The sequence below is a fragment of the Topomyia yanbarensis genome, chromosome 1, assembly GCF_030247195.1.
Source record: "Topomyia yanbarensis strain Yona2022 chromosome 1, ASM3024719v1, whole genome shotgun sequence".
In the NCBI taxonomy this organism is placed as follows: Eukaryota; Metazoa; Arthropoda; class Insecta; order Diptera; family Culicidae; genus Topomyia; species Topomyia yanbarensis.
Window position 1 is genome coordinate 17,847,942 of NC_080670.1, and position 24,640 is coordinate 17,872,581.

At 38.5% G+C, this 24,640-nt stretch overlaps 1 protein-coding gene across 1 annotated transcript in view; it reads left to right on the forward strand.

Annotated features, from left to right (window-relative positions):
- The first annotated feature begins 23,338 nt into the window (after nucleotides 1-23,338).
- The window catches only part of LOC131677038 (homeotic protein empty spiracles-like), a 65,227-nt gene continuing 63,925 nt past the window's right edge, over nucleotides 23,339-24,640 (forward strand). The window contains exon 1 of the mRNA XM_058956553.1: nucleotides 23,339-24,521. Coding sequence (XP_058812536.1) covers nucleotides 23,702-24,521 — 820 coding nt within the window. The 5' untranslated portion in view covers nucleotides 23,339-23,701. The remainder of the gene's footprint in view (nucleotides 24,522-24,640) is intronic.

The window sequence follows — 24,640 nt, forward strand, 5'->3', positions numbered from 1 at the left end:
AGAAGAATTAGAATTATAGTTCTATTAGTGATTCTTAAACGAGAGTAGAAATCATTAGCTTAGCTTAGTTGCATATTGAACCAATTGTCTGAAATTGAAATTGAAATTTAATTTCAAGTTATGATGACAATCAGATATAAGATATCGTTATTATTCTCATTTTGCTGCGCTTCAGGGGCGGATTTAGGAGGAGGATACTGAGGGTCCGGACACTATTCTTATTTTCAATAGAGCAGGCGTAGAAATGATAGAGAAATAGTCACTAACACTCCTTTTGTACTGATTGGCATTGAGGGCAAAGTAGGCTGAGTTATAAATATTGAGAAAAACAAGATAGGAAGAACGAACGCTATCTTTAATACTCAGAAACAGCTCTCGCTGTATAGTTGTATAACGAACAAGTGCTCAACTGGCCCTTTTCCATCGTTCTTCTTTCTTGATCAATGCTTTTTTCATGATCGAAAAAACGTTATAAAACTACGAAGATCAGATTCCCACGTGTCAGTCTGTCAACATGTGGCTAACTGTGGATTTCAATTTCCTATTGCAACACGCTCCATTTTAGAAACTTTCAATTCAAACAGTAAATGTTAAAATTAGACATCCGTGATGTGATTGTTCATCATTTTTGTTAATATTTACATCTATTCTCTTATATGGGTCCGCTCTCCAAAATTTTTCAATTTGTTAAGGAATTTTAAATTAGTTTAAATTTTCAATTAGTTTCAAACTCAAAATCATTGCGAACGAAAATGTTCACTGATTTTCATTAAATGAGGTTATTTCGTAATACGTACAATGTTTATTTTACAATCGAAATTTCAGACCTTCTCCGATTTTTTTTCTGGATTGAAAAGAGTAGGGCCGGAGCGTCCTGCGTCTAATGTCTAAACAATACTTATTACAAACAAGTTGCTTGCAAAAATTCAAAATTGCTTTTTTTACCAAATTTAATTTATTAGCTTTTAAATTGCTACAAAAACTTGTTGATCACTTCTACAATATTAGCATATTGAAGTAGGGAAATGCAAATATCTTTTTACCAAAACAGCTTGTGGTTAAATAGGGGGAGGGAGGGTTCACGTGCCTTACAGTCACTTTTACGCTGTTTGCTCACGAGGCGACAGAACATACGCCACAAAAATATTCACTATGGATTTTGTTCTACCTATTTCAGCACTGTTGCTGTTGCCACGTTGGAATAGGTCGAACAAAATCTACAGTGAATATTTTTTGTGGCGTGTGTTTTAACGCCTCGTGTGCGTACAGTTTTAAAGTGAAATAAATGCTCGAAAACTTTTGTTACGGTCAAGATCGAATATTTTCGAAACCGTCAACTTTATAAGCCTAACACGCTCGAAAAGGGCTTTCAACATAAAACGTCGCCTGATTTAGCAAATTTTAGTGATTCATCCTCATTATAGTGATAATTTCTCCCATGGAGTAAGAAACCTGCTGTCTTCAGTAAGTTTGTCGAGAATGTTATTTAAAACAAGTTTGTAGATGAAGATTACTTGTGCTCGAGTTAGAGTTACAAACTTATGCGATCGCTTCGTAAAAAGTTTCGAATTTTCATATAAAACACATGAAAAAATACATGTATTTCCCATACAAAATTTCAAGGTTCAATTTCGTTCAAATTTTGGCCTAAAATTGTTTTTGCGAGCACTTGATCTAATTCAAAACGACCTAAAGTCAACGGCAATCGTATTTGACAGGAATCAGAATATATTGGCTTAAATGGCACGTTCCCCGTATGTAGCCGGCGATTTGTGCCTTGCCGTGTGTTTTCATCATTTCCTGAGCGGAAGGAAAGGATTAGGAGGTGTGGGGAAGTAGAATTGGAAGGGGTGGGAAAAATAACAGCACAAAAACAAAAATAAGTTAAACTCGCAACTTGCCTGCGAATAAGCCTAAAGCTCTTTACCACATTGGATAAGAAACTTTAGTATGTCTCTGAGTTTCAGTCGTCCAAACATGGTTTCGTCTATAAAAGGATGGCCGAAGACTCGAAATCGCAATTGCGCTACCGCTGGACAGTTGCATATCAGATGATATGAGGTTCCGTAGTCGGATTCACAAAGATCACATGAAACAGACTCAGCGTGCTGAATAGTTGCCATGTGATAATTCAGTTTGCAGTGGCCGGTTAAAACCCTGGTCAGCATGCCGCAGTGGAGCTTCGAAAAATGAAGAAGATTTTTCGAAATCACTGGGCACGGTTTTTCTAGAAATGCCTTTGTTTGGCGACACGTTTGTAGATTTTTACAATAATTGCGGTGCTCGGACAAAGCCCAGGACCGTATTTTTACCCTTATCCAACTTGTTGAAATTGGCAGCGCGGGCTCAGGACCAATGAAGTCAATCGCTGAACCTGCTTTGGCCACTTCGTCAGCCCATTCATTTCCAGTAATACCAGAATGTCCGGGTACCCAGACAAGGTAAATAGTGTTGACAATGCTTAGTTCTTCGATTTGGGTTCGGCACGCGATCACTAGCTTGGACCGGGATTTGTCTGAGCTAAGGGCCTTGATTGCAGCCTGACTATCGGAGCAGAAGTTTATAACTCTGCCGGACAAACTCAGTTGAAGGGCCGATTGTACCCCGTACATAATCGCAAAGATTTCTGCTTGGAATACAGTACAGTATCTACCTACTGAGTGAGATTGTTCCAATCTCATTTCACGATAATAGACACCAGCACCAGCACGTCCCTCCATCAGAGAACCGTCAGTGTAACAGACCACTTGCGCTTGTTGTTGTCTTTCCATAAAGCCAGACAACCACTCCTCTCGAGAGGGAATCTTCACATGGAATGTCCTGTAAGGAAAACTACATGTGAGTGTAATATCGCTGGGAGCAAGAATATCTTCACCCCATGTAACCATTTGTGGCCACAATCATGTATGACTGGTAGCAAGATCAACATGGTTACTGTTCCAAAGCCCAGTAACCGGCAGTCTGTATGCACATGATAGTGCTTCTTGTTTGAGGTGTATGTGTAGTGGTTTGATATTTAGAAGTGCCTCAAGAGCAGCAGTCGGAGTTGTGGTGAAAGCACCAGTCAACGCCATGAGCGCCATTCTTTGCAGATGATTTAGCTTTGACTGGACTGTCACCACCTCTTCCCTCTGCCACCACACAAGGCATCCGTATGACAGGATTGTCGTGTAAATCCAATAGATGTATTTAGGTTTGAGACCCCAGGTTTTTCCAAATGTTCGTCTGCACTGCCCGAAGACCATGCACGCTTTCTTGACCCTGAACTCAATGTGAGCAGACCAATTCAGTTTGGAATCCAATATGACTCCAACGTATTTGACTTGATCTGCACACAGTAGCTCAGAATCAAAGAACTGCAAGAGACGAACACCGGTTGTTATTCGCTTCTTCGTGAGAAGAACCATTGCAGTTTTGCTTGAGTTAACTGATAGTTTAACTTGTCGACACCACTGTTCGACAGCTCTTAATACCTGTTGCATGAAGTCAATGATTGTTCCGATGCAAAATCCAGTAATTACCCGATCAGAAAGAGATAACAAAGTTATTACACACTGTGTTACTTTGTTATGACAACAAGTTGTGTTATAACTCAGGTCTCGTTAGTTGGTAAAATAACAGAAAACATAACAGAAATTCTTCTAGTGTATATCAAAAATATGGCAACCTGTGATATGCTTCTATCAGAATTATAACAAATTTTGTTAGGTTCTCCCACGGCCAATATAGCTTTTATTACCTATTGTATAGTATCAACGAATTTAGCGTGCATGTCTAAAAATAGATTAGAATAGAAAAATATAGCATACATTAAGGCGCTTTTCGTTTGGAAGCAAAAAGCTTCATGTAGCAAAAGCTTTTTATAGTTTGGTCAAATTGTTGCATACATGCTGGCTGATTGTTATTATGAATATATGACACACTGATTCTTATTTGTGGATATAGCGATTTGAACCTGGGTATTCTGGGTTTTATGGAGATGTTTCCTGGATGAACCAACGACGTTGCTTTCGACCGATATTTAATGTTAGCATTATATTCCACGCATCCGTCAAGGGTAAACGATTATAGATGCAGATGTTGCAGATGAACGAACACATTGAACTTTGCTAAAGCCTAAGGACTGTTTGTTTTCCTTGTATCGTACGCTTTGTTTTCATACAGTTTTGCTCACTACTGCAGCTGCCTATATTACGATAGACTGAAAAGCTTTATAATATCTTTTCAGATAAGGAAAGTGGGGCTATTTTTAGATTCTGAGTAGTGCGCCTCGGTGCTTTTCTTGTACATTTACATGTTTTACACGATTTTTAGAAATAATGCGATATGGTAACATTGAGCGGATAATTTACCTACATAATTTTACGGAGAATACTACAAATGTTACTTATGAATCCGAATAGATTCAAAGAAACAAATACCAAACTTTTGAGGTTTGCATTTTGAGATTTCAAGTAAAGTCGCTTTCGGAGTTTTGTTATTGGCATTTTTAATATGAGGAAGATTAAGCAAACTAGTACAATTATCTCACACCTAATAAATTCCCAGAAATACATTTTTTTTACAATAGTTCAATCTATCAACTGCGAATATTATAACAGATAATTTGAAAATTCGAGGAATTGTTGAGGATTCTTCTGTGTGATGAATTTTAGAATATTTCATGTTTTCTAAAATACATTTTCTTTTCTAAATTTCATTTAATTTTAAGGAGGAAATTATTCAATATTTTTACATTCAAGCCTACATCTATTTCAAGCATTATCTAAAACACATATTTAAATTGTAACAGCAAACAATAATACCAGCTCGTCGCTGTTGTGCTATCTTATGACAAACGCCATTTTGGGGTAAACTGAGTTAGATATGCCACATTACTTGTCTGAAAAATCTCTACAAAGTGGCGTTTTCAGAATTTTGAAATTCTATTTGGTTGCTTAGATATAGCGAGAAACATGATGAGAAATTGTAAGTTTTTTGCTTCAAATCACTGTATCTAGAGATTTGCTCAAGTTATATTGAAGTTTTAGATGTTTTATGTGTAAAAATGTCTGAGGAACACAATGGCATTAAAATTTTCAATAGAAAAATATAAAAGTTGTGAGAAAAACACAGTTTATGTTATAAACTGAAAATATAGCATATTTGGCAACACTGTAACCAAAAATAACTATTTTGCTAGATTCCCTGACTCATTTCCTTTAAAATGCATCTCACCGATTGTTTATAGACCAAATGAACCCAAAGATATGAATAAAAGTAAAAAATTGATGATTTTTTCCTATGGAAAAATTTCCATGCACGATTATGACACGTCATACAAATTTTGTCATCAATACACGCCTCTGACATATGTGAGTGCGACTTTTGCTTACATTCATAGTAAAAACTCGCAACATAGTCAACCGATCTTTGTAATAATTGAGAGATTAGTATAGAATAGATAGAAGCATCAATTGTCTTTTTTGGATTGTCTGTACCATTTATAAGCCTTAAGATATTCAATTTCAAACTTTAAAAATCGTTTTTCTCGAAATGTGCTAAATGGCGCTTGTCATAAGATAGCACAACAGCGACGAGCTGGGATATGTATATATTCAGAGATTTCTAGGCCATTTTGAAATATTGATAGCTCTATGCAGCATGCTCACAAATATTAATCTTTCAACAATTTGAACAAAATGAATCAAGTATCTTGAATATTTCGAAAATTTGTTAGTTCGATGTTTTTTTTAAGACGAACGAAGCACCATCGAATACAACGGAAACATTAGTACATATGCGCATTCAAAGCAATTGTCAGTTCAACCGTAAAATGTCAAACTTATCTTAAGTGGAATGAAAAGATACAACAATCTCAGCCTCAATCATTTTTATGCGGGGGTTTAAATTGAAATACTTTGGTAATTCGGAAAACGCACAAAATCAGATATCCACAAACTGGACAAGTTTCGGTTGTTTATCAAAATCCCACATAAATTGGAGAAATCGGACTGAAGATCCTCGAAGATCCTCAAAATTCATAACGGTATTGTGGAAAGCAGTATATATCAAACAGTTTTATAAGTTCTGAAAATTCGTTTTCGCAATATGCAAAATTAATTAAAAGAAAATTATATAATCATTTGACTAAACCATGATAAATAGTTTAAAAGGTGCTTTTGTTTGAATCCGCGTTTCTTTATTTCATCTGGAGTGCTTGATACTTCCTGAATCTTCTTTACAATAAGTTTTATATGAAAATTATTAACTTTAGAATAGCTTGTTGATAACTTTTCGATTCCAAAACTTTTTGAATAAAGGTTTCAATATTGAAATCATTAGCCCCATATTCGAAAATGCGTCTCAGAAAATAGGCAATCTCTTAATCAAAATGCAACCAAGTAAGTTAAACACCTTACTTTCGAATTTTCCGACCACTTGCATCTAAAACTTATCTATTCTCAAAATCGTGGAACTTTGAATATCCGTGTGGAAAACGCAAATATTAGTAAAACAATAAAAACTTCGAAAATTTGCTTTAAAAAGTTGAATAACGACGCATATTAGCAAATAGACAGTCATCTGTGTAATATAACAATCATTCACAGTTGATTGATTTGTTTATTGGGGCTTTAACCAACTGGTCATTTGCCCATTTTACAGTTTACAGTTAGCATTCTAAGATAATTGTGAAAGAATATGTAATGTATTATAACATCATCGTTATATGCGTACATTAATATTATATTAGCAGTTCAATGATATCACCAGAAGATATAATCTTGATATAAATTTGCTTGCCTTGCTGATTGGGATATCACAAAGATAACACAGTGAGTAATAAATATCAACATGAGATATAAATTTGATAGCTTTCTGTTATGTTGTTCTGATCGGGTAGTATTTGGTAATCGTCAGCAAACCCGTAGGTTGGAAATCCAAGCTCATTGAGTTTCTTCAACAAGCCGTCAGCTACCAAGTTCCATAACAAAGGTGACAGAACGCCGCCCTGAGGACAACCGCAAATACTCAGCTTCCGTATCTCAGCCTGTCGCAATGACGAGCAAAGTATGCGGTTACTAAGCATTGCGTTTATCCAACATCCATATACATACTGCATTCATCAGCTATTGTTTGTCGTATAAAGTAAACGGAGTATCATGACTGTTGCATTTGGGACTTGGAAATAGACTGAATAAAGCAATGTTGTTTTTAATCAAATGTGATATTTACTTTTTTATGTGTGGAATACAATATGCTTGGAATTATTAGTTTTTGATGTCGTCACAACTGCGTCATTTGGTATATTTTTCATGCTATAATTCAAACATAATTTATGCAATATCGAAAAACATTGAAGGCCTAACATAAAAGGATCCTTTGGAATCATCATAACACTTCTGACAAAATAAATGTGTTTTATGTTTAAAATTAAAAGAATTCAAAACCAACCTAGGAAACGTATCACCTAGTATCTATACATGTTTCGGTTGAATGTCAATGATAGGTTCACCCACGCAGTTGGCGACGACGACTTCAAGTTATTCTTCAAAACCACTTGTGGAATATCTAGACCCCTGCCCAGGTAGATCCACACAACAGCGCGGCTCCATAGACAGCTGCCTTTCGAAACCAGACCCAAACACGCGGTGTCCGTGTCGAAAATCACTAATTGGTCCGCGCAGTCTCAAACATGTGAAAACCGATGTGCTGTCACTGTTATTGCGATAATGCGACTCTCCGCTCGACAGCTACAGTCTCGCCCGCAGTCGTTAATCGTTGTGGAGTGCCGCCGCCCGCGCCGTTGACAAAAACTCTGTGTCGAGGGATGTGCGTGTGTGCGATGAAGCGAAAGCAAGGTATGAAAATAAGATTGATTTCGATGATAATTGGGTTTATTTGGTTGAATTAATGTGTGTTTTAATTTTAGTTGTCACCTCAGTTGCGCTCCTAGAGGAATAGTAACAATATTGGACGTAGGGGTGATATAGGTCGATATTAGTATAGAAAATCACGGCAAGCTTATGAACCTGATTTTTAATACAGCCTGTAGTTAGATAATTGTTTTTTTAGCATTGAAAAAGCTTTACTCGACTATATGACGCTGGTGCTAGCTGTAAAACTGTAAACTAATTTTGCGCCGCGTAAATGTGATTTAATTTTAAACGACTGTAGCGCTGTTAATTGTTGGGTTATGTATTTTCTGTTGAATATATGCACCTACGAAGAGTAATGCAATCTTAAGGTGAAACAGTTCTGCTCTCTGGTTTTTGAAAACAAACACTTAACACCAAAAAACCCTACTACACTTTTTCTATTCCAAATATTAAGTTTATGATAATTATTCATAAATTCCAATTTAAAAAAAACAGCTCCCTGAGAAGTCCGTTCGGTGTTCCGTAAAAAGCCTACCTTCTCCGCCTTTTATAATGTTAATCCACACTTGCACATTAAGCTGAACACACATATATACATTGAACAACTCCTCGTTAATAAACCACAGATATTCAGTCCGCCGATTCCTCCCTCCCTCGAAACAACGTGACCGGTGTGTAACCGTGGGAGCTACAGCAAAACTCAATTATTGCTGCTTTGTTTGGGCTTTTATGCTTCGACCAAGTACAACATAAAAACTGGAGCTCTTGCTCACAAAATGGTACCGAACGAAACCATCGCCCCACTTGTTAATAATTGGATAAGTGATGTCCGTTCACGGTTTTGGACGGCGTCGGCGCCAGGGTGATAAAAATTAGGCATTTGCCTTCGTTTTCTCACAAATACGCACAGCGAAGGGGTGAGGAATCGTGCCGTAACGTAGCGCGCCAGGCGGGAATTAAAGCTGATTAAGACCATCAAAGAGCTCGTAATGGTGCGTGGTTTGACTGTCTGTAAGGTGTCCCCTTCCGAGCCGATTTCTTTGTGTTACTTGAGAAGTTTCAGCTTTCCAAGCAAACAGAACCGCACACACCGCCGTCTGGATACTTACAACTGAGGGAGGCGCCAGATAGTTTTACCGTCGTGAGGCGAAAAGTAAATGACTGCGATCGGAGCATTAATCACCCTGGTGGGCATGTGCGTTTCGGCTGGTTGGCGCATAACTCATGCGTTCGTTTCGCTGGAAGGTCACTTTGGTGGGCCTGTTCGTGGTATCTTTTCCCCTCTCTCCAACTGGGTAAACAAAAAGAAAAAATAAGTAGAAGATCATTGCACGTATTTTAACACAAATTTACCACTTATTAATTAAAACATCACGAAAAATAAAGATGGCTTCATTTACAAATAAATCAACGCGTTAGTATGAAATATTTATGAGGAAAACCGAAAACCAGCATGATTTCGCGTCTTGGTTTTCTTTGCGTTTCGATGGTGGGCTGAAGCCGGGGTGGGGAGGAACGAAAAGGTGATACCGAAATAAATGTTTCATGATTACCCGCTGCTTGCGTGTCTTGCGCGTTCATCTACTGACCAGTGTGAGGCTGTTGCTGACACCCGATCTGAGCGAGATAAAGTGTAAATGGTTACAGTAACTGATGCATGCTTTTCGGGAATCGGTTTTAATTTAGCAGACAGGATAGTCTGAAAAAAATCTGTATAGGGATTTGAACAGGAAGGAAACTGTTCAATTTTTAAATAGAATAGTTCAAATGTTTCAATGCAGCGGTCTTGTTCCAAGTAGTTGTCCAGATTTTGATTACGAATAACTGCCATTGTATTGATCGAATTAACTAGATTTTCGCGACACACGATTGTTAGTACGCGCAGGAAATTTGAATCTAATTCACTAAAATGTACGGGTACTATAAACATTGAAAAGAATGGATATTGTCAAAGAAATTAGTGACCTGATGGGGGTTCTACGGTTCGACCGACGAGCGAGCATTCTTTGCATTGTTAACACCGTCCCATAGGATAACTGAATGTTATACTACGTTCACACTACGAGTTAAAACGTGTTTTAATGCTATCTTCATGACATTTTTCTTGTTGCTAATTATTATAACATGTTTTAACTCTGCAGTGTGAACATAGTATTGGTTACATATAAAAGAAGGAACACACTGGAGTCGAATGTTTCCAATTTTTAGGTTAGGTTAATGGCTTTGTAGTCTAATTTTTAAGCAAAAAGAAACTATTTTATCTTCATCCGACATTTCGATCCGTTTGGGACCGAATCCTTGAGAAAGGTCTCAAACGGACTGAAACGTCGGATGAAAACAAAATAGTTTGTTTTGCTTAAAAATTAGACTGCAAAGCCTAAACTAAAAGTACTATAATTGGAATGTCGTTCGCAAAAATCGTCCCAAACGAACAACAAACGGTCCTTATTAGTCTATTAAAAATTAAAACGTTAGTCTTTCACAGTCAAAAACATTTTCCTTTCATCGGCTCACCATTTTCAATCTAAATGATGATGTTAAAAATTGCATCAAGGGTACTCGTCACGAGAGTGGTGAAAACTGGGTATACAACTAGAAAATATCGATTGATTTTGCGACGAGAATATGAAATAATTTTGAGCGGCCTAAAAATCCTTAGTATGACGGGCATACTAGTAATTTCACCTGTGCGTACTACATTATTAACCCAACTACTAAAAAGACAAGCAAGCAGATTTATCACAAATAAATAATGATCAGAATTAATTAACTATTTTTGTAATAAAAATTAGAAAGCCTAAAAGATGCAGTAAATTAAATATAGAGAGTACCTATTGTATTTGTCGCTTCTTATGACATAAGACCCATTGGGTCAATTACTGGGTTTTGTCACCGAATTTCCTCTCGGCTTCTAGGTTGGGTTTGTCCGGAGCAAGATAGTAGTGACATCAACCTACTAGTGGACACCAGCCCCTTCCGTTATACCCTCATACACGGTTCTACAGTCATCAAACAAGATCATGCTTATTCCCTACGTACATTTAATGCCCTGTGGATTAGTTCCCTAGTTAGTGTAATGAACACTAAACAAAGGGATTGGTTTGCTTCGTCCAAAGAAATGTCAGCTCGATTGGAATCACCCGGCGGATCCATGCTCCATTACAATCAAATCAACGAACAGTACCGGCTAATTTGGGTAGTATATGTAGCTCTACCCACTCGAAAAGAAACCGGGTGATTACTCAGCAAATGAATCGAATGGTACACAAGTTCGAGCGCTATGTTAAAGCGTATAGTACATCGACCTATTTTTAATCAATTGAACTTATCAAATGAGCTGCATTTCAAACTGGGTATTCTGAGGTTTGTGTATGGTCTATCCAGAGACATACAAGTAATCTCCGTCGACATTGTCTATCAATGTATTAGTATTTATCTACCGCGATAAGTTTCTTTTCACGGAATCGCACGCTATTGTTAAATTAATCATCATTTATTTATTTATTTATTTCGTCAAAAACAGATTTAGACATGCTATGCTATTCATTATTTCTGCCGTTCACAGATATTTTACTTTTTTTCTGGTTATAGTAGGGTCAATTTTTTCATAGTTTTGGTTATATTGGCGCAACATTCAATTAACCGGGCCGCTTTTTGCATAATTTGTTTTATGAAGTGTCTCTAAAAATAATTTACGAGATCTTAAATTACGGCTCGGCGCAATGAACTTTGTTTACTTTCGACGGCACGGAATGAACTTTGTTTACTTTCGAAAAGTGTTGATTCGAGTCAACAACATCCAGCCGGAAATATGCCAACTAAAGGCTAGTTTACAGTTCGAGGAATGGGTCACGGGATTTCGCACGGGATTTGATCAAGGAAAATTTTCGGTCGGGATCTTTCCAAACTGTCAAACTAAAAGCTCTGCTACTGCTAGAAACAATCAACAATATTAAAATAGCGCTGAATTTTAAACCTCATGAAAATACCATTTTCCCTGTCGGAAACAATTTAGTTGAGTTTTAAAATCCCGTGATGTTTCCCGTGGTTGGGTTTACACTTCATGAAAGCTGTCTTTTTTGTGCGTAGATTCATTTCCCGCCACGGCATTTGAAAATCCCGCTCCATTTAAAATACACAGGCACATAAATCCCGTGATCCGTTTCCCGAACTGTAAACTAGCCTTAAGAATCTCAAGGGGGAATTTTTTTCAAAGAATATAGATGATTGGCATTCGTTTTATTAATTTTCATCATTTTCTCTTTTCATTTCGCTTGTACTGTTTACATGTACTTAGAAAAATCCTTTGTGATTGGCTTCGAGGGAATCTAGTCGTCTACAAAAATTTTCCATGTGAACATTGATAGTAAAATGTCAAAAAGTGAGGATACTAATTGTACTATAATATTCCCTAATCTCGCCGGAGAAGACTAGCTAAAACTCAAAGAGAAACTTGCACTAGGATTTCGGTTGATCGGTATATTTGACGTATTTATTTATGTTACATTGATCGACTTATCGCATTGTTTTTATCTATTGCTACACGTTCATTCAAAGCAACTCGAATATGAGTTGTCAGCCACTCAATTTCAAGTGCACGGAGTCAAAAATTGAGTTTTTCTCGTTGGGTGTATCAAACCAGTTTTTTAAATGAGTGTTGAACTTGTCAAAATGTCAATTTTTAAACTACGACTGAGATACCAAATTTACCTATGGTGTGTTGAAAATATTTAATAATATTGACAATAAGCCGTCATAAAATCAACTTTTTATTCATCAATGAAATATTAAACCCTGATTGGAAAACGAAAATGAACAACTAATTTTTGCTGGAGAACGAATCTGTATATACAAAAACAAGCAACGATGGGCACTCTTAAGGCTCAAGAAACATTTTTTGAGCATGTGGAAGAATTGAACGCTTAGTAGTATGAAAACTTGTGTTCAGCTTTGCCACTGGTTTGACCATATACAACCTTGTCAAAACTCTAAAAGAGGAATATCAGTCGATTTATTAAATAATTACGATTCAAATTGTGCCAAATAGTTGGTGGAAAAATAATTGACTGATCGGAATGGTGCTGTTGAAAAAGTGGCCGCGATGATAGCTCCGTTTCTTTACACACCAGATCATTGCATCGTTTCATGATAGAAAGTGCATCGCGCTGTTTCAATCCATCTCACGTAATAAATGACACGAATGTCCCTCCGGCTATTTAGACGCTTGATTTTGATCCATCAAGCTCATACGTCGTGTAGGAAAGTCATATTTTCTGTCCATTTCTATCGACTGAATCGTACGCTGCATAGAAATCCATAAACAGATTATAAGACCGCAAGTTGCATCCCGAAATTTTTCCAGGAGGTCATTGATCGTTCTTCTCGAAACCAACTCGGGAATTCGACGACAAAAAATCCAGCCAACGGGGATAGTCTGATAAACAGAAATTGAAAATCGTTTTATCTCGATACATATTACATTCGAGTTTATGGCCCACCATGCAACCAATTCAAATGTAATTCTTCTTTAACCCAGATCATCTTGATCACGCAATGGATTGCGTCGTACAGCCGGTCACTCTCGAATTTCAGCAGAAACCCATCATCGCAAAATATTGGCCCGATTGGGATGTTCACCCATGTTATTCGCAAATTTGTCCCTTGTCCATCATACACCAACATTAACGTGAGGTCCAATTGCTAATGAAATGTACACGACTACATGCACCACATTTCTCGAACCTCTGTACAGGAGACCTGCCAGTCTGGCAAAAGCAAACGCAATATCCGCTTTCGCGGTGAGCTTTGCAGCAAATATTTGTTTAAGATATCATTCTTCCTTTGTCCGTACTGTCTTCCATCCTCTCCTTCCAGTCAAGCTTCGAACATATCTCTGGCAAACGCAATATTTCAACCGTCTCCTTAACTATAGTATCCAATATACTACACCCCATCAAACATTTGCTGGCCAGGCAACAATATCAACAACAACAACAACAACAACAGAATGGGAAAATTAAATGCCCTCATCGTCAAATGGAAACGGTAAGTGCTGAGCTGAAACGAGGTGTCACAACGAGAGGGGCCGCCGTGGTAGCCAGGATGCTGTATGGAACGCGCGCGCTGATGAGGCTTAATAAGTTTGAAATATTTGTAGCCGAGCCGAGGTTCTGTTGGTTCTGTTTGCTGCTGCCTATTGCTCAGTCCGGTCCGGGATAGAGACGGAAAAATCATTAAGACTTCAACCTCCCCAAGCCAGCAGAAGCAGGTATGTACATACGTACATACATCAACCGCGATCGGCGAGTTGCTCGCGAGGGTAGCGGAAGAACGGTGCTGCGACAACCGACGAACGGTTATAATTGAGATGTATTTTTAATTTCTGTTCGTTTTTACACCGAATGACGTCCCGGGAACAGCTGGATCTCGTTTATTTAAATTGTATTGTTAGTGCCTTTTATTATTCCAATTTCTTACGTGATCGGTCTTCTCGATTTTTGGCTCACCCTGCTGTTCTTGTTTGTTGCCGTACAAGCGAAACGTGTGAAATTCGGAGTCTGAGGAAATGTCGTTTGCGAAAGGAAATGGACACGATGAAATTTATTAGCGAGTCACGCAGCCGTGCCAGATCAGGGCAAAGCATTTCAATTTTCGGAGGAGCTTTTCGATGGGGGAAATGTCAGAGGCTGTTTGCGTTTCGTATAGTTAGATAATTGAAATCACTTTAGGTATTTAATTTGAGAGCTACGTTTTTCGTTCCAGGGGTTCCCGGATTTTTCTATCTGGACGTAAATTTGGCTTTGTGCAAACGCTAGCTTGTGTAGTAAAACTGCTATCAGTGAATATAACACAATCTGATCGGCTTTAACCAAAATAGTTGCGATATTTCATTTTAACAAAACATAGTTACGATATTTCACGAAATATTCTATGCTCTAGTGCAACGCCATTTTCAAATATTTCGTGACGCCTTTACTTTTGTTTAATAACATGTCAATAATGAACCTCTTTTAAAGAATGTAAAGGTCCAGACTTCAGATTCGTTAACATTAATATTTTGTTAACGCATATAAAAGCCGTCGGCGACGTCGTGATGTACTTTTTTTATGCTTACCGTCGATCACTATCATTTTGAAACATTATAGAGTCGAGTATCGACGCAGACTTCATGTTATTGAAGCGGCTGTTGATGATCAAAATAAATAAAATTGGTTCTGAATTAATCGAGGCATATTAGTATACATTGTATGTGAACCTGAGTGAATTCAAATTTGATGAAAGCGAATAGTTTAGATTAATAAACCTGGGGACAACTTGACAGCTCCCATATATTGAACTCATAAGGAAATTTTGGGCATTATGGTCTACATTTGAAAAAGCACATCGTTTTATTTATTCTTTCCAAATCTGTTTAAAAGAAATCATACTAGATTCTATTTTGAATTTAAAACACGCAAAATAAAATGAATCGATGTTGAATATAAGTGGCTCGGATTTGAAGGTTGGCTTTTAGTGTTTTCGAAAATCTTTGCGTGTGAACCAGATCTCTCCAGACAAATCCTCATGCCAGAATCATTCCGTCAGACTTCTATCATTCTTTGGTTTTGTCTAATATTTGCGTATATTTTGTCGGGCCATCCAAACAAGTTGAAATCAATTTCCTGGTACAAATCTGAACGGAACCGAGCAAACGTGAGAAGAACTCCAAAGCTACTCTAAAACGTATTATCGAAACATTAGGAACTAAAAAAAGTTAGCCATCCTAATGATTAGTGAATATATTTTTTCATATCAATTGAACGAAAAATTCTTTCAACTTTACAAAATTTTGCAAACAACTCTATTTGAACCGCTAAAAGTAAATAATAATTTTTAGAAGCACTGTATTAAGCACCTAGTAAAATTGAGTCGGAAAATGAACCAAAATTCTTACTGGCTCTAGATAATATCCGGAACCAGGAAAGACTAATTAGAATCAGCTAGAACTCCGGCTCATTTTCCGGCTGAACTCACTGGGAAGCTCTCCTTAGTAAACAGGAAGCAAAGCGTTCTTGTAATCGCTTCGTCTTGTTTTCTTCTCCTGATAAACTGGAAGCAAGACCTGAGTAAATCTACAGGTAAATCAAATAATGAAAACTTTTATCCACAAGTAGGTGGCCAGTTAGTTTCGATGGAGAGATATTATCAATCAAAAAATTCTTTCCGTTTCTCTGAACAGTTATCAGAGTTTGCTACAACTGGTGCCACTTGAAATCCTACAGCATTTTTTTTTGCGCAATGATCGATTAATCATTTTCCCTTGCTAGTAAAATGCCTACATCAATTATTTGAAAGCGCAGTACAAACCATTAGGTTTGCTGCAATATCGCAACGTTGTTCCTGTATTCGCTGGTAGCAATGGGAGCCTTTTTTGTTCGTTTGGGGCATCTAGGAGCAAGGATCGAATACTGGGGTGGCATTCCGCATCTCGATTCGAGTGACTCGATTCGAAACGTTTTGAAGTCGTTTCGACTAAATTGCGGCATTACGTATCGCATTCGACCAAGCGTTCGAGCTTGTTAGATTGCGGTACTAGATTTCGACTGCCTGTTCGAGCGCAAACTGTCAAATAAGAGTATACACTGAGAAAAATATTTTTAATTCTGCTACAAATAAGTTTCATAAAACCAACTTTGGTAAAATATAAGGAATTGTTTTAATTTTAGTTTTTAGTTGCTTTTTATCGAAATATATTTGGATAAGTTTCGCAAATATAACATTTTTTTTTCTAGTACACAATAGGGGTGAGCTCTTTGAAATAAAATCGATGTTGTCAAAAATAGATCCAAAATGATCCGATGTAATACGGAAATATGATTTTTTTCCTTTTATGTACGAAAAATAAATTAACCCTTTCCAAAAATATTTATACTATATAAAACAATTGATAAAAGAACGAATCATTTCGTTTCATTGACGAAAAATAGTTTAGCCATCGATGATAACTTTTATGCACTGTACGGCCCAATCAACGTCAGATTTACATAGAAAATTTTAGTTCATTCTAAATTTTTTTCTTGCATTCTTCAGCTAAAAATATTTGACAGGTATTTTTGTTATGGCTGAATATAATATTAACTTCAAGGTATGAGCTTTCAACTTTTGAAGTTAGAAAAATTTAACATTTTTCAATCGCTGATAGCTCGTAAAGCATTTGATGCATGGAAAAAATATTAAATATGAAAAGTTGCATTGCCGGAAAAATTGAGAATTTTTTAAAAAGTTGGATTATTTTTTTTACTTATTTTTTTTTCTTCAAATAATAAAAATCATGTTAGAAATGTTGTGTAAAAAAATTGCAGTAGATCTCAAAATGTTTTGCGAGATATTGCAATATAACATTAAAAAGGGAAATTTTACATTAAACGCCATGTTATGGGCCAGCTTTAATTGAAATATCTCGTAAAGTAATAAGGTTCTCAATATAATTATAAATGTTTTCATAAAATATAAAACTTATTAGTTCAAGCTTGTTTTTTTTATATGTTTCTAACATTTGCAGAATTCATAACATAAATAACAAAAAAAAACTATATTAGATTTTTATTGGTGAGTTCATTCGAAAACGCACTTTTTATTATTAATAAATTTTTCGAACAACTAAGAGTTTCTGAGTTATCAGTGGTTGAAAAATAGTCCAATTCATAAAATTCAAAAACTTATAACTTGAAAAAAATCTATCGTATTCAGCCAAAATAAAAAATAGATGTCAATTATTTTGTGTTAAGAATGCAAGAAAATTTTTTGGTTGGAATTAAAATTGTGGTTGTAAATTTGACATGGAATAACCCGTACATTAAATATGTAAAACTACTCAACTTTTCGTTCATCAAGATGCCATTAGACGAAACGAACTATTTACAATGCACGAAAATGCTTCGTTGCAGAAAACGAGTAATGATTTTGTTCATCGTATAATTTTAATTCCACCTAAGAATTTTTTTCAGTGTAAACAAAATTGCAGTTTGTTTTGTTTTTTTTCCGATGAGCGTCAAATTCACAGAATATAAATAGTGATTGATAGTGGTAAATAAATTGACCCAAGCATGTTCATAATTTGTTCACGCCACTCTCCCTCACCACCTTTTTCAATGCTTGGGCATTATTTTAGTTTGATATAACTGTATTCTTGAACTTCTTACCACAAAATTTTTATATATCTCGCTGTTTAAGTTTATGCACCGAAACATCAAAATGCCTAGCTGGTAGTGTGTCTTATTCGGACCTCAGTCACATGATGGAATGTATTATCTGCAGAATGAGTTATTCACAATTATTCTAAGATTAAATAACATATTTAATATCTAAATAATTGTTTAAAACAACACAACTTCGAAACCGCTTTTCTCAAATCAATTGGAAAATAATCATAGCGAACACTGCCCTTTTCAATAGAAATAGCTAATTTTGCATTGATTGTAGATGGCATAATCTTCAATCGGTTGATGCATTCAAATTTGTTAGTAATTCAAATTTCTTTGCTATATAAGATGATATTCTGTATTTTCATGCATTTAATACAAATGATGATATAACACCTGATTCTGTTGGTGTATAAAACGTACATTATGGCATTGAATTCAAGGCTATATTGTGATATTGAAAACAATTGAGGTATAGTCGGGAACAAATGCATCAATTAGAATATATAATTGTTTAAATCACCACTTTAAATCGCGGCAATGGAAACAATGAATTCAGTAAAAAATACCAGCATAATCTTATGTATCCTAAAATCCTTAGATGTATGGCAGAAGTTGAACGGATCAACATTGCAGGAGAATGCAAATTTTGAATATCTCGAGAACTACTACGTTCAAAAAATTTTCTTTATGAGCATTTCGATTTAAAATAGCGTTTAGAGTAATTTTTTAATTATATTTACGGCTTAGTCAGTCTTTAAAGAATTAGTAGAAAGAATTTTTTAATTTTTGTTGATGTTAAGGCAGTGCCTTAATGTGTATTGAAAATTGTGTTGCTCAAATGACTGGATCTTACCATTGGAAGGGGATTCTCTGTCCCTGCGGATTGCGCATAAATGACTCTGTTTATGAATCCACTCCTTTTTGGTCCTTCATACAGCGAAAATGTGAATGTCGTTAGATAAAATGATTGTTGCTTTACAGTTAAAAGCATCTGCAGCCATGCACTGATGGTGGGTTTCTATATCATCATCATCATAATAATAAGTTCTCCATCATGCAATCATATTCAAAATGTTTCGTTTCTCTTTAGGTTTTTGTTGACAAAATATTCAAAATTGAAAAAGGGTTTTTTTGCAATCTTTATTTTCAACATAAATTTTTGTTTTTACGATAAATGACACATTTTTTTCAGCATATTTTTTACCGTACAGAAGTATTTATTCCCTGTAACTCGTTCTCAGATAGTTTTTCTGTTTAAAATACAGCAATCGAACAAAAAAAGAAATGAAATTAATGCACGTAGAAACGACTATGCCCTTTTGAAAAATTGCTCTTTATCAAAATATTGCAATTGCCAGAAAGAATCATGGAGATTCATAAACCGAACACAACTTCAAAGTTTCGTTCGAGTCGAGGTTGGTCATATTTTGCGGTCGGCCGGTTTCTCATGGAATCCCTCATTCTAATTACACTTGCACGACTTCCACGAGCCTGATGAGCAACATGTCGACACTGATACACTTCAAACGAACAAAAATGTAATATTCAATTAGCTTAGTGGGTGTGTATAATTATTGGGAAGGGGAGTTGTTCTCGAATATTCCCGAAAACCGAGACTTCCGTAATTATCGGTAGTGAACAAGATATTTGATGCTTGATGCTAGTAGAAGGAGCGAAGAATGATCGCATGGTCGTTCTAGGCGAGGATTTATGAAGTTTCTTTTGTCGGCGAGCCCACTACCCACGGAAGAACAGCTGGGCGCAGCTACTCTTGCTACTTACTACTTCTCCTCTAATAAATGTAAGCATTTATTGGAGGAGAATAATGTAGCACGGGCTAAGGATGCTGCAGCACGGAACGAGACAGAATGTGGAGCGATACAAACAAACATGGAATAGGCAAATCTCGGTCCTCCGGAGAAAGAAGCACCAACAGGAGGAACAAGATCGCGAAGCGATGGAACAAATGTACCGCGTAAACGACACACGGAAGTTCTACGAAAAGCTGAACAGTTCGCGCAAAGACTACGTTCCGCAAGCCGATATGTTCAGGGACTTAGACGGCAACCTTCTTACGAACGAGTGTGAGGTGATTGAGAGGCGGAAGCAGTACTATGACGAGCACCTTAACGGCGAAGCAGCAGAGGACGAAGGCGGTATGGCAACGGATTTTGAAGCACGCGCAGAAGACGATAGGCTGCCGCCCCTTATCTCCAAGAAGTCAAGGAGGAGATCGTTCGGCTGAAAAACAACAAAGCTGTCGGTGTAGATCAACTTTCCAGCGAGCTATTAAAATACGGTGGTGAAACACTGGCTAGAGCGTTGCACCGGGTAAGCGCCAAAATTCGTGAGGAGGAGATTCTTCCGGAGAAGATGATGGAGGGTGTCGTTTACCCAATCTGCGAAAAGGGTGACAAGTTGGATTGCTGCAACTACCGCGCGATCACACTACTTAGCGCCGCCTACAAGGTCCTCTCCCAAATTCTTTGTCACCGATTGTCACCATGTGCAAGGGAGTTCGTGGGGCACTACCAAGCGGGATTCATGGGTTCTGCAAACACATCAGTTGTTCATCGATTTCAAATCGGCATATGACACAATCGATCGAGTTCAGCTATGGCAGATAATGTACGAGTACGGTTTTCCGGATAAGCTAAGACGATTAGTCAAAGCGACGATGGATCGGGTGATGTGCGTTGTTCGTGTATCAGGAACACTCTCGAGTCCCTTTAGGTCTATCGTGCCTGCTGTTCAACGTTGCGTTAGAAGATGTAATAAGGAGAGCGGGGATAGACACGAGTGGCACGATCTTCAGGAAGTCCATCCAGCTTTTTGGCTTCGCCGACGACATTGACATAATGGCACGGAACTTTAAGTCGATGTCGGAAACGTACATCAGACTGAAAGCTGAAGCCAGCAGGATTGGACTTGCCATCAACGTTTCGAAGACAAAATACATGAGAGGAAGAGGTTCTAGAGACGACAAAGGGACCTCCCATCCCGAGTTTGAATTGACGGTGACGAAATCGAGATGATCGACGAATTCGTGTATTTGGGCTCACTGGTAACAGCCAACAATGATATCAGCAGAGAAAATCAGAGACGGATCTTGACGGGAAATCGTGCCTACTTTGGACTCCGGAGGACGCTCCGGTCGAACGAAATTCGCTGCCGCACGAAGTTGATTATCTACAAGACGCTGATTAGACCGGTAGTCCTTTACGGCCAGGAGACCTGGACTATGGTCGTGGAGGACCAACGCGCCCTTGGAGTTTTCGAACGAAAGGTGTTGCGTATCATCTATGGTGGCGTGCAGATGGAAGACGGAACGTGGCGCAGGCGAATGAGCCACGAGTTGCATCAGCTGCTGGAAGAACCATCCATCGCGCATACCGCAAAAATAGGACGTTTGCGTTGGGCTGGACACGTCGTAAGAATGTCGGACGACGACCCGGTGAAGATGGTTCTTGAGGGCGACCCTACAGGAACAAGAAGACGGGGCGCACAGCGAGCACGGTGGATCGACCAGTTAGAGGACGACCTGTGGACCCTTCGAAGACTGCTTCTGCATACAGCAAGAGACAACAAGGCTCTAGCCTGAACGCGATGCGATGATAATTCGGCTTCCAAACTGGGGCATGAATCAAGCGATGATGTAGCGTTTTGACTTGCCGTCAATTCTCAATAATCCAAGAATGCTCATAAAAAATATTTTTCATAGTAACAAGGACATAGTTGCTCCTTTTTTGTAGTGTGCCAATGTGCGAAGCCCAGTGTGCCCATGCATAAAGACAGTACTGATGGTCTGTTGACTTGAGCAAAATTCTGAAAAATTCCAATTAAGTCAGGAATATTGGCAACTCCATTTAATATAGAAAAAATCTTCTAACCGTAAATACATGGCCAGTATTTGAAAGAATCCACGACTAAATCAAATTTGATCCCTATTAACAATTTATAAGGGACCAGGTAGTGTCTATTTTGAGTATTCTTCTAATAAATTGAATTATTAAATCCGTAAACCATCGTTTTTGTGAATTATTTTATGACCACTATTTTTGTATATGACTTGAATGTTAGTAATTAGTTTATTATTAAGACCAACACCATTAGGGCGTTGGTATGCCTGTTGGTGTATAAGACTAATAAAACAATACTATCCTGATGCACACAGGAAAAGCATCCTCTGTCATTGCTGGTCCCATTCGAATCTCTGCAAACAAACGGTATAGGAAACCAAATTCCATTAATTGTACAACTATTGATTTTTCACTTCAGATCCGTGCCCACAAAGCACCGCGTGCGCTGCATCCCATTGCCAGTAAATTGGCAAACAAAATGGCACCACGCTCTCTGCGTCCACCCGTCCGTCCATCCATCCACCCGTCCCGAACGAGCCGGAATATAAAACGGATCCGTCGTTTAAATTAATAGCACTGCGTCGGAGCAGTTTGTTCCCATCTTTCCAACTGGTGCCGCAGTAATTTCCAGCGCAGAGGCGAGAAAAATCCACATCGTTCGCCGTGGTCTGCCAGGCGCAACTTTTGAGAGCACAATTTAATCTTTTGCCCTCCGCGTCCATCGCGGATCTCTTCGCCCGGGGTGGCTGACGATGCCCAGGAATCCTCCGGCTGTGCTCAGACTTCGAAATGAGCAAAAGCAAATGGCGATAATAACGAAAATAAAACACCAAATAACATACCAGACAATTATAGAATGAACTTTTAACAAGCTTCTAATAATATATAATAAATAAAGTAAATATATGCCATTATAGCCACCCCGGCACGGAAAGAGAGGGGTACATTGAGCGAAAACCTCCCATCAGATTTGCGGCAGGGATACGGATCTGGTTTTGAGCAACGTGTAGGAAAGACGACATGCAACGTACCGACTGAAAAGGGTTAACACCGAATACTCCCCACAGGACAGAGCAAAGAGACCGTAATTGCAGTAGGTACCGCACGCTGCCATATGAATCGTTTTCAGCAACCACATTGTGGGGTTAAAAGCACCTGAATTGTCCAATCACAGCCGGCTATGATCCGACGGTTGTACATAAATCGGTTGAAACTTGCGAACTAGTTTGCTCCGCCCCTTTTCGAAGTTTGCTCTCCAATACAGAGCCATTCTCAGTTGTGAAGAAAGAGATTGCGGAGAGCTTTGCAGGGAAACACGTGCAAGTTGTCCGGTGCACATCGTTGTGTTAGTGTACGCCAAGTCCGGTTCTTTGCATGTGTTGGAGCTCCCAGGCAGCTAATGTGGCAGCTTTTTATTATGTGGCCAGGCGTCGTTGAATGTGGAACGGTTCATGTGCGTGCGTAATCTGCGGGCCCCGTGAAGTGTTAAAAGCGTTGTTGTTGTTGTTTCGCTTTGTTTTTGCCGTTCCGGGCGGCCGGGGTGCTAAACGAGGCATGAACAAAAACACTCGAGAACAAATTAAGCTGTTTGCAATGGAATGAGCCCCCGTGAGTCCCTTCGCGGTTTTAGACTTTCAGGTGATTTCTTCACCAGTGAATTAGGTGTAAACACATTGTAGCTGAAGTATTAACGGTGTTACTTTGAAGTCGAACGGTGAACGATAGAGTTGGTTCGTGAAAAAGATGCCAAAAGTAGCAAGGAACATCAGGAGCTTTCAGTTTTTTCGGTGGATGTAATATGATGCCATTGGCGCCAGCTTCGATGATGGCCATGTCCACGCAAAAACCACGGATAGGATTTAGCATTGAGTCCATCGTGGGAAGCAGGCTAACGAAATCACCGCCGCATTATTCCCCGAATAGTGACAATTCTGAGCGACCGTTGAGTCCTCTCAGTGACAGCAGTTACCCCAATGAGCTTTCCACGCATTTAAAACTTCCGATAACACCGGCGGATATTCAACGAACATTAAGACTGCCAGTGAACTGCTCTCCCAGTGACTATAGTTCGCGGATACACCAATTTCACCATAGTTCCTCACCACCAATAGATCTGAATCGTAGTAGTCGGCTTCCGGAGTCTCCTCAAAGCCAAGATTTATCGCGACTAGATAATAGTAAAAGTCCACCTCCTCACACACGACTGACTCCTGAGGAGGCCGTCTTCAGAAGATCCAGAAGCCCGTCCCCACATCAACCGCTGGGTTCTGGTCCAATGGCAACCGGTAAAGGACCGATCGTAGTTCCGGGCATACCGGCCGGTTTAGTTCGACCGTTTCCGGTTGGACCGCCGCCTCCGCACCATATGAGCGAACTGAAGTCCATCCCACAGTTTATGAACAATCAGGAAATGCTGCAAGCTGCCCACAATCAACACCTTCTGGCGGCCCAGTTCCAGGCAGCAGCCGCTCTGGCACACGTTCAGGCCGGCCAAGGATTCCCGCCACCACATCCGGGCCATTTGCACAACCCGAACATTCCGCGCGATAGTTACCCGCTGTACCCGTGGCTGCTGAGCCGTCATGGTCGTAATGTGTTCCCGCCACGATTTCCTGGAAGTAAGTCATGTTTTTATTACTACTTCACATATATATTTTTTTTATTGTTTTGACTGCGCGGTGCGTACTTCTTCATTTACATCCACAACTCGCGGTTGGTCCGAAGCGAGTGCAATTTG